We start from the raw sequence: 17,759 nt of genomic DNA on the forward strand, positions 1-17,759 counted from the left end.
ACCTTGAATGGCTGCTAGGGGAGCAGGGGACTTAGATGTGTCTCTGACCTGAATGGGACGTCCAAGGAGATGGGATGTGCAGAGCCTGGGCAGGCCCAAGAGCTGTGACACTAATTTGAAATGGAATTTGGCTCTTCATGTTTGTAATGAAAATGTTCTGACTGCACTTTTCCAGGTGTTCTTAAATTTTGGGGTTGGGGGTAATAGAGTATGCCCAGCTCAGATCATTCTTCTATCAAGTTTTACATGCTTGCTAAAGCATAATGGCTGCAGGAGTATTTCAGATAAAGAATTCTGAAAAAGTAGCCCAGGTAATGCAATTTTTCTTAGGTATGTTTCTTGCAAACAGTGCAACTAACTTGCATTCAGTAATAAAACTGAGACACATCTAACAGGAAAAATTTTAGTGTTATGCTCCATGATTTTATCACTGGAAAGAATTAGAGGGTGTTTTACTGCTCCCCTCAAACTCAGAAATATAGTTCTTGTAGAAAATGATGTTTTGGTTGGACATGATGCAGTCTTCAAAAACATGCTGTCTGCCTCACCACAGAACTGTGCTCTCTGCTATCTTGACAAAACCTTGTGCCGGCTCTTACCTAATGCTTAGCACATACTTGTCTATTTTTTTCCTTCTAATTGCCGTCGGTTTCTTTCCCTGAGAAGTGAAGTTGATTGCTGTGTGACATGGAAGTGAAGCCACTCAAATGCCAAGCTGATGCCCCAAGGGGCATGGGGCGGTGTCACACCGCTTCTGCTCAGCAGTTCTCAGTGCAGACACATCACCCACAAGGGATAACCCGGCAGAAAACTCACTTCTGTTTTGGAGGGAGACTAAGTTACTGCTGGTTGTGACCCCTTCAACCAGCTTTTTGGGGCGACTGATGAGGACGCATCGATCAGGTGCTGCCTGCACCAGGGTAGCAGGGAGAGCACAGGGATGAAGGAAGAACGCAGAAGAGGTGGTCAGCAACCTGTTAGACCCAGGTAGCCATGAAGTCAAAACAACCCATTAAAAGGAATGGGCTATAATTTCCCATTTGCACCTTTTGTACCCCTTTTTTTTAAATTAATGAAATCTGCATTTGTACCTTTTCTACTCCTCTGCAAGCATATCTGCCTCCAATGTCTTCTTAAAACTTAATCCCTGAGACTGAGTATTGTAAAGTGAGTTGCATCAGGTCCTGCCTACTTGAAAATACTTAGCTTATCCTAGGAGTTTTTAAACTATTTTCCTATATAGACAAGTATTTTTATGAAGATATTCTTGTCGTTTTGCCTCTGTTGTTAATTGTGGTAGCTATCTGAGTCTCTTTTTTTTGAAAAAGGATTGAAGCTAAAAGGGCAAATCTACATAGGAGTCCAGGTGCCACCAGTTTTTAGTGGTCTGCACTGAACAGTGGATCTGTTGTTGTATCTATATCAGGGATTGTTCATACTATTGGAAGAGAAACTTAAGTTAAACAATTAATGCCACAATTTTACTTCTTTACCAAGGTGTTAGGGAGGTGTCTGATTCAGCTCAGTGGGATGCTTTCCTGTTACTTTTATGTCTCTTGCTGGATGTATCACTTTGTGGCTTTACCGGTGTCATTGCCCTTAGTGTTTTGTATCCTTTCACGGTCCCCCTGAGGAATCAGACTTCCATTTGTTGCGCTCAGATTTCGTGTCACTGAGAAGTTCTTACTCCCTATGCTTCCAATCTCTCCCTGTCATTGGGATGCTTTGTGCTGGTATCCTTTGGCTTTTTACTTTTTAGCTGGTACCACATATTGTGTCAGGTGATTGTGCATGCTATGATTGATTGAACAATGCAATAAAGACAAATAATACTAGCTGGTACAAATAGTGCAAATAATGAATATAGTGCTCTAGCAGAAATAAGTTATACAAGATATTTTTAAAAAGGGTCACTGATTTTGCTGAGCACAGATCTCGAGCTTCCTGAAGGGAAGCCTGATATGGGAAAGCACTATGAATAATTTTGGAGATGGGAGAGAGAAACTGTGAGTCACCCAGGATCCTGCAAAGACAAAGGCACGAGAAAATTTTTGGTCTGTAATTTGAGGAAGAAGAAATTGAGAGAATACACCATTTCAGTCCTGTGTCTTATCAGTTATGTAGTTTGTAAAACAGGAAGGGGAAGAGAGCACTTGCTGAGTGACGTGTAACATCTGGACTGATATTAAGCATTCCTCAGAGTTTGCTAAAATTGCCTGTTGGTAATCAAGATCTTTTAAACCCCTCTAAAATATTTTGCTCTATGCCTCTCTCAGGCTTTCTGCATTCTTCGGACCCTGAAAAACTACTATCTTGTAGCACTCTCTCTGTCATTTGGTATTTTTCCAGAAGCCAGTCACTAGTCCCACACTGTCCACAGGTACAGTATGCTGGTGAGATTGACAAGAGTATGTTGTCTGTAGTAACCCCAGCACATGTAGACAGGCTTGTGCTGCTGTGTGCAGCCAATAGATGCTGGTTTGTGTTCTCTCTGATTATTTGAAGTTCATGGGAGAAACTTATAAGTCTTTAACCACAAAAGCAGAGGCAAAATACTGTTGTTTGTGTCTTGCAAACAAGTTGAGACAAAAAGTTTTGATGTATAGTCCAAACCTAAGTTTTTCTTCTGATGGAGAGAGCTGCTACAAATCTCTGGATTTTAAGTCTTAAGCACTACCCCTCCTTCTCACACCTGGTTTTGAGATTCTCTTTTATCTTTAATTGTATCCCTTTAGCCTAGTCTTCCCACGCCCTGAATTGTTCCCTCTTCACCCCTCCTTCCTTTTCTCTTATAGTTCTCAGGGTGGAAAAACACTTACTTAAAAAAGTGTGAAATGTATTTCTCCCTGTGGAATAGCTGTAATCTTAATTTAATCCAATTACATTGGCTAAACATATTAGCTGGATGCTTTTGTTAACAGTTGACCTTTCTAAAATCTGTGTCCTTGGATTACAGAGCTGAGCAGAGCAGAGGTGTTTCAGGCCTTTGGAAGCTGCCACCAATGGTCTGCTGGGAGTGCAGTGCCTATGTTGGTTAGGAGGATGCAGTTCAGTTTTGCTCTATCACCAATGAATTTTGTGCCCCTTTGCACAAAATGTAGGGAAGAGTGGCTTGAGTGCTCTGCACATACTGTTACACCATGGGCTTGTACAAGTTTCATGTGCTTTAACTTGCCTTTTAATAAGTTTGAGGTTTGCAAGTGGAGTTTAATACAAAGATGTTAGTTAGCTATCCATAAACAAATTCATATAAATTAATTTATTTAGAGCTTTCTCTTGGTCACAGACCTAAAGTAAAATGTGTAAGACAAATCCACAATACAGAAATATCTGTATACAACTCCCTAGCAGAATGTATTATTTTGTCTTGGTTCACTGGGGAGCAGAATATTATCCAACCCTTTGGGGTGAGTCTAAAAAACAAGCAAATAAAGTAGCGTGAGTTACTCTGAATTACTCTACCTAACTGAATAAACAACATTCTTCAGAAGCAGTTATTTGTCTAAACTTGATTAGAGAGACAAAACTTCTTTTTCTTCTTTTTCCTCTGTCTTCCAGGTAATGTTCTTTCTATTGTTAGGATAACAAGTATCCCCAGATTTCATTTCAGTAACCTGAGTGGCATGGAAGGGTATAGAATTGTTTCCAAAGATAGTATATTGTGTTTCTGTCTAGGAACATTGCAGTTTGTCTGTGTGTTGCATGGTTTAACAGTTTCATAATTCTTTTCATTATTCAAGATGTACACAGCTTTCATTTGAGCTGAATGCAACATTTAGCTGATTTTCAGGCATCATCTTTCTAATAGTACTTTTGCTCCACCTTGCTTTTATGTAGGCAGCTTTAATGCACATGCTAGTTAATGGGAAATAAATGTAGTGATTGTGCTTTCAATAAGGACAACAGTTGTTGAGAGGCAGAGGAGAAGAGTTGTTCAATGCTGCTTTTGATGTCATGTCTTGTATTTCATTGATGGAAAGTTCATAGGTCCTCTCAAAGCCATCCTTTCAAATGGTGAAGGAAAAACATAACTTGCACTAATACTACCTGTGCACAAACTTAGATGGATATAAGGTGTTTTTCAAAAGATATGTAGCTTTGGGGGTTCATACATGTGTGTGCTTGAGAAATTGATTGTCATGGTTTTTTCTCAACTAAAATATTTTCAAGTGAGAGTCAAAATCTTTCATGCCTATTTAAGAAGGTCTGAACTAGACTGAAATACACCATGCAACTGTCAGTCAGCTTTTCAAATTTAAAAAAAATTGTTGAATTTTCCAATAAAAGCCTTATCAACCTAGCCTTTGAGAGTGACATATTTAAGTCCACCTTAGGATTCCAGTAAATATTCAGATTCCATTGTGATGCATATGAGCTATGAACCTGTCCTGATACCTTGCTGCAAAAAGTTCACTGCTGTCTGCCTTTCCTATAGCCCCACTTTGATAAAGTGAAATACACTTCTTAACTGTCCATAAATTTTAAAAAAAATGGTTTTTTTAACAGGCAAAACGAAGGCTGGAGCTAGGAGAAAGCGGCCACCAGTATCTTGCGGAAGGACTAAAGACTCCAAAGGGGAAAGGAAGAGCTGCAACAAGAAGTCCAGATAGTCCAAAAAGTAAGACAACTTGTACCATGCTGTACAGCACAGAGTTTTTTATTTTACTAGCTTGACATTGGAGCAAACCAATACAGCAGGCTGCATTACCAAGCTTAGAGAGTGTGTTCATTGCTCTTTTCACCTGGACATGCATACAACTCAACTCCACAGCAGGCAATGGACAACAAGTTTGCAGCATACAGAGATTGCTGCAGAGCTGCTGAGGCTGCAGAGGCTCCTGGCTTCCAGGTCTATCCCTCTGTCTGCTGAGCAGCCTGCATCCTCTCCACCCAGGGCCTTCTCTTCAGCCGAGGGCATGATATTGGGATGCTTAGAGAGGCAGATGCTGAAAAATGAAGGTATTATGATGGGATCAAACACAGTTATTAGGCAAGGCTCATCAGGCCAGCCTCCTCCTTCCCTGATGGAGTTACAGCAGCTGGTTGCCAGGGCTTCTTTCCGTGGGCAGGTATTTGGAAAGAGTGGTAGCTGCACCTCAGCAGCATGGTACAATAAATGCTCTTTTTGAGCTCTGAGCTGCCTTCTCTCCCTGCAATATGACTGGACATATTACTCCTGCTGCCTGGTTGCTCTAAGTACTAATTTTTTCATATCTGCATTGCCTTGGGCAGTGGGTTTCTTGCAGCAGGAGCTGGGGGCTGTAGCCTTGCTATCTTGTTTGGAGGATTTCAGCAGGAGAATTAGGCTGGCAGAGGGAGGGAAATAGGGAAAGGAGAGGACTGGGGCAGCAATGGTAGTGATTGGAGAGCAAGAAACGCAAAGGGGTACATATTTGTCCCTCATCAGTCTACTTGTTTCTATTGAGGCAAATAGGAAAAGTGAAATTAGTTGAAGGTACAGCGTTAAAGCAAAGAAGTTAAACAACCACAGTTGTTTTAATTAAACTGCACTTCATTAAACTAAATGAAGTCTATATTAAATTGAAGTGGATTCTCATAGAAATTCAGTACTGTTTGGTGCACAGGATGCTGCTGCAGTATGGATAAGGCTGTACAAAGAACATGATGCGTGCCATTTAAGGTGGGGGTCAAGTAGCCTCTTGCCCTTATCACTCTGATCCTCTTACTCTATTCCAAACCCCAAAGAAAAACAAACAAAGCAACCACTCTACTATAAATCCACAAGATCACGTGTGGATGTGAATGAGATTTAGATTAGATGTTAGGAAGAAATTCTTTACTCAGAGGATGGTGAGGCACTGGAACAGGTTGCCCAGAGAAGCTGTGGATGCCCCATCCCTGGAAGTGTTTCAAGGCCGGGCGGGATGGGACTCTGAGCAACCTGGTGTAGTGGAAGGTGTTCCTGCCTATGGCAGGGGAGTTGGAACTGGATGATCTTGAAGATTGTTTCCAACCCAAGCCTTTCTATGAATCTTCTTCCATTTCCCAGTGCAAACAATCCTTGAATCTACCCAAGAAGGAAATACAGCCAGCTGGTTCTCTTTGCAGACATGCAATGTCTCGGTTTTCATTGAAAAGCCATCATATTCTTCAAAATATTTCAGTGTAGTCTAAAGGTTCACTCTCAGGTAGGATTTCAGTTTTGACTGACTTGTGCAGTTTAATGTGTGACCCAGTGCTTGAAAACATGAAGATCACCAGATCAGCCTAAAATCCATCCTTCATAATACTGGGAGCAAATGAAGGGTTTGAGATAGACCAGCCCAGCAGACTTGTAATAATGGCGGCTCATTTACTTTGACAGAAAGGCCTGAAACATTTAGAATTAGAACTCATTCCAATCCAAGTATTTAAAAGTTTAAAAGTATATAGGTGCTGCCTTTGTGCATGGAAACCATGAGTTGCCCAGTAAGGTCCAAGACGCTTGCTGACTTCTAATTTAGAAGGGGGGGAAATCAAACCCTGATGAAAAATGGCTATCAGCCTGAAGGAGAGTCATAGGGGTTTTTTTTTGGTTTTGCTGCCAGGATAATTACATACTAAAAAATACTATTACAAATTGACATAGTGAAAGCTTAAGTAGAATATTGCTATATGTATCTGTCGAACTAATGGAAATATTTGCATTTAAAAAATGTATATGTTTGCTCATGTACCTGTGACTTTTGGAAAAGTACATCTTGAAATACAAATAAATATGTAGTGGTAAGTTGTGTTTTAACGCAGAGGTTTGAGAGATTTCTTTAGTAAAAATGAAAGACGTATCTGTAATATATATCCTTTCGTTTCTGGATGCTGCTTTCCGAACCAAAACCAGAGAAAAACTGATTTAACTTTCTGCTTTGTTTTGTTTTCTTTCCAAGCTCCAAAATCTCCTTCAGAAAAGACTCGGTATGATACATCACTTGGCCTTCTTACAAAGAAGTTCATTCAGTTGCTGAGCCAGTCTCCTGATGGGGTCTTAGATTTGAACAGAGCAGCAGAGGTCCTCAAGGTGCAAAAAAGGAGGATTTATGATATCACCAATGTACTGGAAGGCATCCATCTCATTAAGAAAAAATCCAAAAACAACATTCAGTGGATGTAAGTATTCATTATCCTTTTCCATCCCTGCTGGCTGATTTCACTGTCACAGTGCAGCAATGTTTTTCTTCTCCCACCTTCCATTCTAACACTTTGCTCCAAGTAGTCATCTGAAATGCCTTCCACTAGGATAAAGTTTTCTTTTTCTGTTAAGAAAAGCGTGTAAGAAACATTTGTCATGGAAATTAGAAACCTGTCTGAATACTGGATTGACTCATTCACTTCTGCAGGTGAAGTAGGTTTTCAGGTATCCATCTGTACCTACCGCCTTCCTCAGCTTTTTTTAGTGAGTGTTTAGAAAAAAGATTTTGGAAGTGCTTAGAAATATTCAACTTCTCCGTCTTGGTGGCAGTTCCAAAATATGTTGTCATGACAAAAAGATGCTTTTTTCTGGAAAACGTAGTTTATGTTGATTCGCTATGGGTGGGTTTGGAGAGAAAGCACTAAGAACTTGATTTTTACTGTCACACCCTGCCTCTCTCCTTTTCCATAATATAGGGCCAAATTTTACAAATGCTGAAAGGGTGTCTTCCTTTTTTATATCTATAGGGGCTGCAGTCTGTCAGAGGATGGTGGCATGCTGGCACAGCGTCAAGGCCTCACAAAGGAGGTGACGGAACTGACTCAGGAAGAGAAAAAACTGGATGAGCTAATCCAAAGCTGCACCCTGGACCTCAAGCTGCTAACGGAGGACTCAGAAAATCAGAGATATCCTTTTTCCCAAAACTTCAAAGGTGGTCAGTCTCCTTGCTGTGCCCAGCAATACTGGGAGAATTCCTCTATTTAGTGTGATAGAAAGCATCAGAAGTTTCAAGAAGATGGCCAATAGGTTTTAATGTATTTTGATATAAAAATTACTTAAGCAACTTGCACCTGTAATGCTTCTGGAATGTTAAAAAAAAGAAGAAAGGATGGTGTATGATGGAGACTGTTAACATTTCTGTTCTGTTCACATAGAGTATAACCAAGAATCTAACTAATTAACGAGTGAAAATATCTAATAGCCCTGTAGTTTTTTTTCAAGTATTTTGAGCCTAGAGCAAACCCCAGTTTTATGTGTTCAGAAATTATAAAGACATGAAGAGGAAGTCTTTGGTAGGGTAACAGAGTTCTCTAGTCATTACTTAATTTTTTATTTTTTTATTTTATTTTAAGCTGATGTGTATATAAATTACAGGCACAGAGAGGAAAATAAAGTTGGGATTCAGTTTAGTCTGAAACTTGCAACAGATTTTCAGATTCCTCTGGGTCGACAATCTTAGAATATCATAGAGAAAGGTTTTATGAGGTCTCAATATGTCTGTTTTAGTCTGAATTATTTAATGTAATAGCAATACTCAATTGCATAAGGTTCATATGACTCATTTTGGCTGTTAATACCCTTTATAATTAACCAGTTCACCTTTTCACTAATTTCCCACCTATTAGCAACACAAGAAAGCATTTTATTAAACACTGATGTGAAAACTTATTACTTTATGTAATGAGTAGTTTTTAAAGAGTATCTAATAAGGTGAACTTATTCTCTGTTCTGGAGGATAGGAAATAACTGCGGGAGTACCAGTAAAAAGTGTACAAACTATGTGAACATTACCTTTTGGCTGAATTTCATAGACATTTTGAGATAGAACCAAAGATCACCACAAATGGCATAGGAACTAGGGTAAGTGCTGCCTTCAGCTACGAGCATGATCCACGAAGAGATGTAAGCCAGACGAAATGGAGCATTGCAATTCCTGGTTTTGTAGTGCTGATTGCTGTAGTAGAGATCCCGGCCCAGCCGTTGCTGGCTGCCATGGGGATAGGCGAGGAGGGATCAGCATTAGCACTGTGTTGGCCTCATGCTTTTGGATTTAGGGGAGTGTGTTTCCCAAATCCCTCTGCGACTCTGATAATACTAGTGATTGTTGAGAAAGGAATGCGTAAGTGTGAAACCTGGAGATGAACCTGAGTATTGTCTTAGGCTCACCTCGCTGAAGTCTGACGTGAGATGACCTGCTCAATACTCATGGAACCGAGAAGATTCTTCCTTTCATTAATTGCTACAGGCAAAGTTTCTGCTTTTGAAAGTCTTTTTTCTTTTACTTCATCATTAGGTAGTGTGCTTCCTTGTCTCCCTAATGAAGAGAATCAGAAAGTAACTGGTTGCTACCTTGAATGTTTTAGTTTATGCCCAGCATTAGCATGAGGGAGCCCTTAGCTGGAGTGGTGAGGATTATTTGAAACCTATAAAATTCTTTCCTTTGTTCGTATAGTGACAGTCACTGCTGCTGTAATTTGTACTCTGCCTTTGCAAACCTTACTAAACAAACAGTAAAAGCCTTGATAAAAGCCATTTGGGTGAAAGATGACCTGTCATTTTGCCTCTTGACCTGTTTGGTCCGAGATAGATGGAAGATGTATTGGTAGTTTAAGCTTTGAACAGTCTGCCTTGCTGTACTACACAGTAACAGTACACATTTACACCCCCAAAAAAGTATAATAAGTGAGGCTTTTGTGTTTATGGCATAAAAGTTGTGCTAGATACCTCACAGACAACAAAACTAAAGAGCTGGAAGCACTTGCCTGTGATTGTGGCCATGTCATAGTTCTTTTCCCAGCCAAAGCACCTCTGTTACATGAATCAGTATGTGAGGCATCACCGTGCAGTAACCCACCAAAACATTCATGATGATTTTGACAAATACATGTTGAACAGCAAAATATTCATATTCATTCTGTGCTTATACAGAAATTGACCTTCTGCACTGTCTAGAGATTTAAAGTAGTTGTTTAAACAGGTTTTAAAAGGAATTTTATATAATATAAATTAGTATATAAACATATGAATGCTGTGTAAATATTTATACATTTATATGTTTCTATATATGTGGTATGTCTTATATACTTACATTTATGATTTCCCTCAAATTTAAAATGAAATTATGCTTTTTGTCAGCCTGGAGAAGAGAAGACCTCAGGGAAACCTTAAAGCACCTTCCAGTACCTGAAAGGGGCCTGCAGGAGGGCTGGAGAGGGACTTTTTACAAGGGCATATAGTGACAGGACAAGGGGGAATGGCTTTACCTAAAAGAGGGTTGGTTTAGATGAGTTATTAGAAAGAAATTCTTTACTGAGAGTGTGGTGAGGCACTGGAACAGGTTGCCTGAAGAAGTTGTGGATGCCCCATCCCTGAAAGTGTTTCAAGGCCAGGTTAAATGAGTCTCTGAGCAACTTGGTCTGGTGACAGAGGGGTTGGAACTAAAGGATCTTTAAGGCCTCTTCCAACCCAAACCATTTTATGATGTGGTGATATTGGGTATGTGCTTCTGTAGCACACATCTGTAATTCCTGTACATTTTTTCTGTGATTTTCAGTTCTCTGCACTTTGACAGCAAGTGCATAAGAATTTTTGCTTTATGCTGTCTGTGACTGATTTCAGATTGTTGAGCTTTAGCTTATGTAGTTTTAACTGTGTAAAGGAGGAGAGAGGCACTTAGCGTGGAGAATCCCTTTTGTTCCCTTAGTAGTGGCCCTAGCTGTTACATTGAAGGAAAGTTCTCACAGGGTGTCACGGCAATCACAAGGTAGAGAACAGAAAACCTTGTGCTAAGAGCAATGTAGCTATGAGAAAATGGAAAAATAATTCAAAGACTTCTGCCTCTTCTAATAATCTAAATGTATTGTAATCTGGGTTGGAAAGTTCCTTAACAGTGATTACATTAGCTTATGTGACGTATCAAGATATTCGAAAAATTAGTGGCCTTAAAGACCAAACTGTTATAGTCGTGAAAGCTCCTCCAGAAACAAGACTTGAAGTGCCTGACCCAGTGGAGGTAAGAAGAACCTGGAACTGTCTGCCAGGTTACATATAATTTTTCTACAGATGGAGCAAGTGTGTCTTGAGTCTTTCTGTGGTGTCTGATGCCCAGACATACCATCCTATATTCATCTTACTTACAAAATTTAGAGATGTTTCTTTAAAAAATGAAGGGGAAACATTACAAATAATTTTACATAGGGCAATCATTATTTGTTCCTTTTCATTCAATTCCAGGTTTCTTCAGAGTAATCCACTCTATTTACAGATGTTTTCTTTTGCCATACTCTATATGAAGAAAAGCTCTTCCTTGACAAGTGAAATTTCCTTGGTTTGTAACCATGTAAAATTTTTGGAAATTCAGCTTTGTTGTTTTAGTTTAAAAGTTCATGGATAACTCAATGCCTTAAGCATATTGATGACTCATATTACTGATATCCTAATTTTTTGAAACATATGTTTTAATATAGGATTTTCTTTTCTGAAGTATTACGGTTATTGTAGAAACTTGTGTTTTACTCCTAGAATGCATTCTTGCCCTTCCTTCTTCTGTCATCATCATCTTTGCTTTATTGATTGACACTTATTTTAATTCTCACTTGATGAGATAGACCCAAATATGTTGGGCAAATGTGAATAAATTTAACAAGCTGCTAGTTTAGAGATTCAAAAAATATACCTAATTTCTTCACTCAAGGAGCAACTAGAGGTGGGGCTAACTCCCCAAACACCACTGTGTCTTGTTCATACCTCTCTGCGTTGTTCCTTCATCCCTGCCACTGGGCCAGTGAACTCAGCGATACCTACTGAGACTCAGCAGACTCCAGATTCCCTGTCACTTCTTTTCCTAAGATTATTCTGCACTTGCTTAGGCAAGTTTCCATCTTTTTTTTGTTTTCTCTGCCTTTGTCCTTAGTTTCCCCTTTGTACCTAGGTGCAGGTTTAGGAAGAATAAATAATTTTGCTGCAATGGGGAAAGGATATCTTTTATCAATATCCATAAATATATACTATTATCATTGTTTGCTTTCCTGTTTCTTTCCCCTGGGCATTATGCTTTGATTTTTAATTCAGTGAAATCAGGCAGGCAGAGAGAGATGCACACCATCATTAAAATTAGTTCTAAGACCTCCCTTATCCTCTATACCCAACTTACTCATTTAATTTTCAGCTTCAGGCAGTAAAGTCTTCTTTCTTTCTGTCATTTGCAGTTACATTTCAGTGTCCTTTTTTTGCGTACTCAAGAGTACCTTTTTTCAACTCCTGCTCTTCCCATCTCTTTTTTTCTAATTATCTATAACATTGCCCTAAGTACTCTTAACCGTTTTCTCTGCCCCAGGGAATCCCTGTTCAGTTGGTGTTCTCCGTGTTTGTAAATGCTGTCTATTATGTTACATAACTGTCAGAACACAAATAGTATGAGGAACATTTTGTCAAAGGGCACAATAAGATGTATTTGAAACAAGTCTGCGAAGAGGTATATAATGCCTGTGTTCATGCTTTTTAGAAAACTATTAATGCAAAACACCAGGAGCAGGTTTATTTGTAACCAGAGTAATTTATGATTTTCCATCATAACACAAAGAGCAACTTTGCAGGTTTTCTATGCCTAGGTATGTCATGTTGGTTTGTTGAATCAATGTGCAAAAGGTAAGAAAAACGTAGCTTTCTGCGACGAATTAGCAGATCCTGTTATTCAGAACCACCATCAAAATCACTGCCTTCAGAGGGCAGAAAGACTTAAATAATTTTGGATGAAGAAAAGGCATCTGGTTTGGGGGTTCTTTTGTTGTTTGGAAATGTTTCCTGATAAATAGGTGAACTTGCATATTGATGTTTGAGTTCAGTATGAATAAGTGCTGAAGGTTTTTGGGGGAGTGGAAAAGATTTTTTGGCATCCTTTAAAAGCAGAAACATTTACACAACTACATCCAATATTATTGTTATGAATAATAATAAAACCTGTGACTTGCTTCCCACAGTTCCATTCCATCAGAATGCTCCAGGTTATTGTGGCTGTAAAAAAGTGTTAGGAGTTCAATCCTTTATAAGTCTCTCATTATGATACACCACACAAAATGGTGGGCTTTTGAGATTTGTGCACTACAAACAATGGAAAAAGCTTTTATTTTGTCGTCTAGTCAACAAGATACATCAGCCTAATTTTTCACATTGTGAAAAAAAGGCATGGGGTTCTTTTCAGGCTCTTTTGATTAGTAAAAAATGTATTCAAACACTGACACCCCAGTAAGAATTTACTCTATCATCAGTATTCTGTTCTGTTCATTGTTATAACACCTTACTGATGTTTGTTTTGTTAGCAGAGTGCATTGATACATTTATCTAGTACTCAAGGACCTATTGAAGTTTATCTGTGCCCAGAGGAAAATGATGCCCTCAGTCCAATGAAAACCTATAGTCAGGACCACAACGGAAATATTTCCAAAACCATTTCCAAAGGTAAAATTATTTCTTCGTAATACTAAAGGCCTTCCTTCAAGATCACATTCAAGATTTCATTTTGAACTTTAGATATCCGACTCTTTTTTTTTGGCTTTATTTTTCTGAGAAGTGAAGAACTAAGGTACCGATGTTTCACTGTGCATTTCTGGTCTATGTAGTGGGAAATACGCTTTTCTCTCCATCAGTTGTTTAAAGTAAGCTTCCTACCTGCATATGTAACCAAAGTTATCATATGTAACCAAAGTTTATGCATTAATGAAGAAAAAACCAGTTTTGTTCCTTTTGCATTTTCAAATAGGACTGTAGCAGTAAAGATTAACCTCAAAAGAAGAGGCAGAAATCTCTGTGTATATGTATATGCAGCTACACTGTATCATTAAAGACATCTGTTTCCTAGAAAGCTTTCGCTTTTGACTATAAATGCCACTGAAAAATGGGCATCTCACTATTCTTGATTTACTCCCCCTGTAGTTGTTTAAATATTTTAAAATAATTTTTAATAGAAAAATCAGAGATGATAGCAAAGTGATCATTTTTGAGAAGCCCTTTGTGACATATCAAAAACAAGCTAGAAATTTTATAGAGGCCATTTTTTTTTTCTTGAAATGAGGCTTTATGAAAGGTCCTTTATGCAGTGGTTATTTTGTTTGGTCTGATAGAAATTTTGATACTTCTATTGAGATTAAAGTTGATATCTTTTATTTTTTTTCTCCCTCCTCTTACAGAAGTGGCTTCTGCTAACTCAGGACAAGGTGACTGCTCAGTAAATATGGCAACAATCTCTCCATTGGCTTCTCCAGCCAACCTTTTACAGCAGACCGAGGACCAAATTCCCTCAAACTTTGAAGGACCATTTGTGAATTTGCTGCCTCCTCTGCTTCAGGAAGATTATTTGCTGAGCCTTGGGGATGAAGAAGGCATCAGTGACCTCTTTGATGCTTATGATTTAGAGAAGCTTCCTTCATTGGTGGATGAATTTATATACAGCTGATTGTCTTAAATGCTGTCCATATCTAAACCACGTTTTTAATGGAATCAAAAAACCTGCTGTCATTCAGAGTTGTCCTCCACTTACCATAAAATAGCATTATTAAATAAACTAGGCTCTTGAACAGTGCTGATATTTTAATTGAAAACTCCCTCAAATGCTATAGACAAGTGAAGGCTTTTACACAGCAAAGCCTTCTCCTTGACCCTGAGCTCCAGTGCCTTGCGAGTCAGCAGGTGCAAGCAGGTGACCATAAATCTTTTGTCTTCACACTCCCCCAGTCTCTGCTTACTGTGACAAGTGGGCTTATGGAGAAGGGCTCAACGAACTGGTTTAGTCCTCAATAACAATTTTATAATAGTATTTCAGGTCGTGCCTTCTGCAGAGAATGCATGTCTTTTGAGTGTCACAACATGGATTGTACATGCAGTGAACGTGTATATGAAGTAATGCAAAAGAGTGAAATGGGATTCTTCAGCTACTTGTGGGAATGTTTAAATTGCTGTCATAATGCTCATTTTGAGCTGTGTATATGTCTCATTATGAGGTCAAATACTTATGTCCTTAAAAGCTTTTATTAAAAAAAAATACACTGTAAATGTAGTGTATATTGCAAATATTGAAAAGTATAAAGTTCTGCCACTTCTTGTAGTAATAAGAGATTTTTAAAAATGCTTGTGCGTGTGTGTGTGTGTGAAAGTAGTTTTTGTTGGTTGTTTTTTTTTAAACTAGAACGAAGATGCACAGTTCGATTTTACTGCCCCCAGTGTGCATTAGAACTGGTACATGAATTTTTGTGGTACTAAGTGGGGCTTCGTGTTAAGTGCCTACTAGAGATGCACTGTGGGTTTTTTCCTCTATGGAAAACACTTATGCCAAGCTTTGTTTGTTCAATATATATCATATTTATCTCAGTGGGTTAGCTTCCTCTGCTTACAGCTTTTTATAATTCTCTTCGCCAGCAAAATGGAACTAATTTTTTTCCAAAGTACATAACTGTAAGTACCACATCAACTGAATTGCATTTATTTTTTGAAGATCTTTGCTAGTATAGTATAGTACCAATATTTATTTTTTGAACGTCAGAGGAATTCTAAGAAGTCTTAAATAATTTTTTTTTTCTTGAGTGTAAAATATTTTGCCATGTTCTGGGCTAAATTAATGTAATGTTGATTAGATGATGCCCATATAATCCTTTTTTTTTTTTTTGCATTACTGTTGTGCTTATCTGACATACTCAGAAAATTAGTACTATTTGTACTGTAGTAGAATATTATGTATGCAGGTTTTCTGGTACCGTTGAGTTGCTGCTATGAAAGCTCACACATGAAAAGGCAAGAAGTCACAGTACTAATAAGAAAACTGTATGACTGTGTGAGTTTTGGAATATAACATGTATAAAGGGCAACACATAAAGAACTGTTAAACAGTGTTAAGTGTGTGTTTATATGTACAAATGTTTGCATAGATCATTCAGCAGTTGTATTTAATTTGATATATGTTCTCAACTCACACTTTAGTTATCTAGCAGTTTTGTACAATAGAATTAATTTGTAAACACTGCCAGAATATTTTCTAGCTGGTTTGTAATTTTTTAAGAGTTTTTTTAGATGTGGATCTGTAAATAAAATTGTAGTATTTAAAGTTTTTTGTCTTGTGGAAGAGGAAAGTAAAAGTTGTGTGAGCACGAAGATTTTGCGAGACAAAGGGGCACTTTTGCGAGGGAAGAGAAAATGAAGACTAATGCAGACCATCTTTTTTTTTTGTACAAATGAAATACTAATCTAATTTAGCTTTGCATTGTATGCTAGTTTAAAAAAAAAAACAAAACCACAAACCTGTAAAATACTGTAAAAAAACAAAAAGAAAAAAACCAACAAAAATAGCTTTTATGGTGAGTTTTGTAAATAGATTTATTAAAGGGTGACCTGTTCTCTAGCTGTGATCTTACCACTTCAAATGGATGTAATTTGAATAAATTTTGTATGGTAATGAATCAATAAAAAGGAGTTTTTTAAAGAGTTTAGATTTGTGTACACCTATTTAAATTCTTCTTACTCTTGGTACCTATCATGCTGTTTCTTGAAACCTGTTCCTATTTTCATTATTAGGGCTCACACTCATTTGACACCAGATAGTCTCAATCCCATTTTTTATTATGCCAACGATAAGTTTATCATGGGTTTTTTAAGCCAGAGTGAAACAAGAATAAAAGACACATGTACAGAGACACAGTAGGAAATCCAGAGGTTGGGATAACACAAGTTATTTTTTATTTATCCCCTCTCCTCCCATATGAGTTAGAAACAGACTTCTTGCAAACTTCATAGAAATTGTGTTATTTTAGGATTAAATCACATGAATGCAGTTCTGCTTGACCTTCCTACTGATAATTCTCCAAAAGTTTCCTAATAATAGCTCTGAAAAGAATTTCTGTTTTCTTGAGTCACTACCAGCAATCTCTTGCACCAGACATACATTTACAAACTCGTACATCCTTTCTGGTCTTGGTGCTGCACCTTTCTAGATACATGGCCATCCATAAAATCAAAGTAATATGGTTGATTGCTTAAATGTTGCACTTCTGAGCAAGCCTTATGTGTCTTGTCAACTTCTGCACACTAGGAGAAGCTACTATTTTCTCACTACACACCTGTACATATTCTAACTTCTGCATGTAGGAGAAAGTACTGAAAGGAAGATTGCAAAGATCCTGTGTATATTCCTAATAAATAATAAAGGAGGGCTAGAGGACTGTGTTCTCTGATCTCCCTTTGAAGCAGAAATTACAATCTCTATCTGTCCTATCTGCCATAGCTCCCTGGTCTGTTCTCAGTTTCTCTGTTCTACAGCTGCCAGAAGCACTTTCTTATTTGCCCCTAGAATCTGCTACTAATTGCCAGTTTTTGTGTCATTTTCTCTCTCTTTTGCTTTTTATATCTGCTTTGCAAAGTTAGGATGTGCTGAGGTACAGGCTAAAAAACCAGCCAATTAAATTAAAATTCTGCTCCTCTGACCTGAATTGAGGTGTACCTTAACATTATTCAGTGTACAAGTATTTGTTTCGGGGAGGTTTTATTGGGGCCTCTGTGCTGAATTCCTCAGCTGCCAGCAGATGGAAAAGGTTTCAGAGAAATCTGTCAAAACTGGTCTGAATGACAGGCAACTGTTTACTCCTTTACACACAGGAAAAGAGTTAAAAAAGAAAGGGGGGGGGGGAAAAGGGGGGGGTCATGCCCTTGAACCTACAGTAAGAATTCATCCACCTACAAGTGACAAGACACCATCACTTTCTCTTCTTTCTGACTTACACCTGAAAGAGTAAATTAGATCATGATCTTGAAGCATATATGAACAATTTTGTTGTAGAAAGAAAGTAGACATGTAAGGTACCTTTTGTAGCAT

The 17,759-nt window shown here is 38.2% G+C and overlaps 1 protein-coding gene across 4 annotated transcripts in view; it reads left to right on the plus strand.

Annotated features, from left to right (window-relative positions):
- E2F3 (E2F transcription factor 3) overlaps positions 1-16,375 on the plus strand; it is a 43,026-nt gene extending 26,651 nt beyond the window's left edge. For 2 of the 4 annotated variants that reach the window (XM_017808365.1, XM_017808368.1), the window contains exons 2-7: positions 4,507-4,618; positions 6,885-7,104; positions 7,654-7,812; positions 10,805-10,919; positions 13,225-13,363; positions 14,092-16,375. In XM_017808365.1, coding sequence (XP_017663854.1) covers positions 4,507-4,618; positions 6,885-7,104; positions 7,654-7,812; positions 10,805-10,919; positions 13,225-13,363; positions 14,092-14,357 — 1,011 coding nt within the window. In that variant the 3' untranslated portion in view covers positions 14,358-16,375. Of the gene's footprint in view, positions 1-4,506; positions 4,619-6,884; positions 7,105-7,653; positions 7,813-10,804; positions 10,920-11,140; positions 11,214-13,224; positions 13,364-14,091 lie in introns of those variants that run through there. The other 2 variants (XM_017808367.1, XM_017808369.1) reach the window with 2 other exon arrangements.
- The last annotated feature ends 1,384 nt before the right edge of the window (positions 16,376-17,759 follow it).

Source organism: Lepidothrix coronata, unplaced genomic scaffold (assembly GCF_001604755.1).
Source record: "Lepidothrix coronata isolate B3197 unplaced genomic scaffold, Lepidothrix_coronata-1.0 Scaffold23, whole genome shotgun sequence".
Classification (NCBI taxonomy): domain Eukaryota; kingdom Metazoa; phylum Chordata; class Aves; order Passeriformes; family Pipridae; genus Lepidothrix; species Lepidothrix coronata.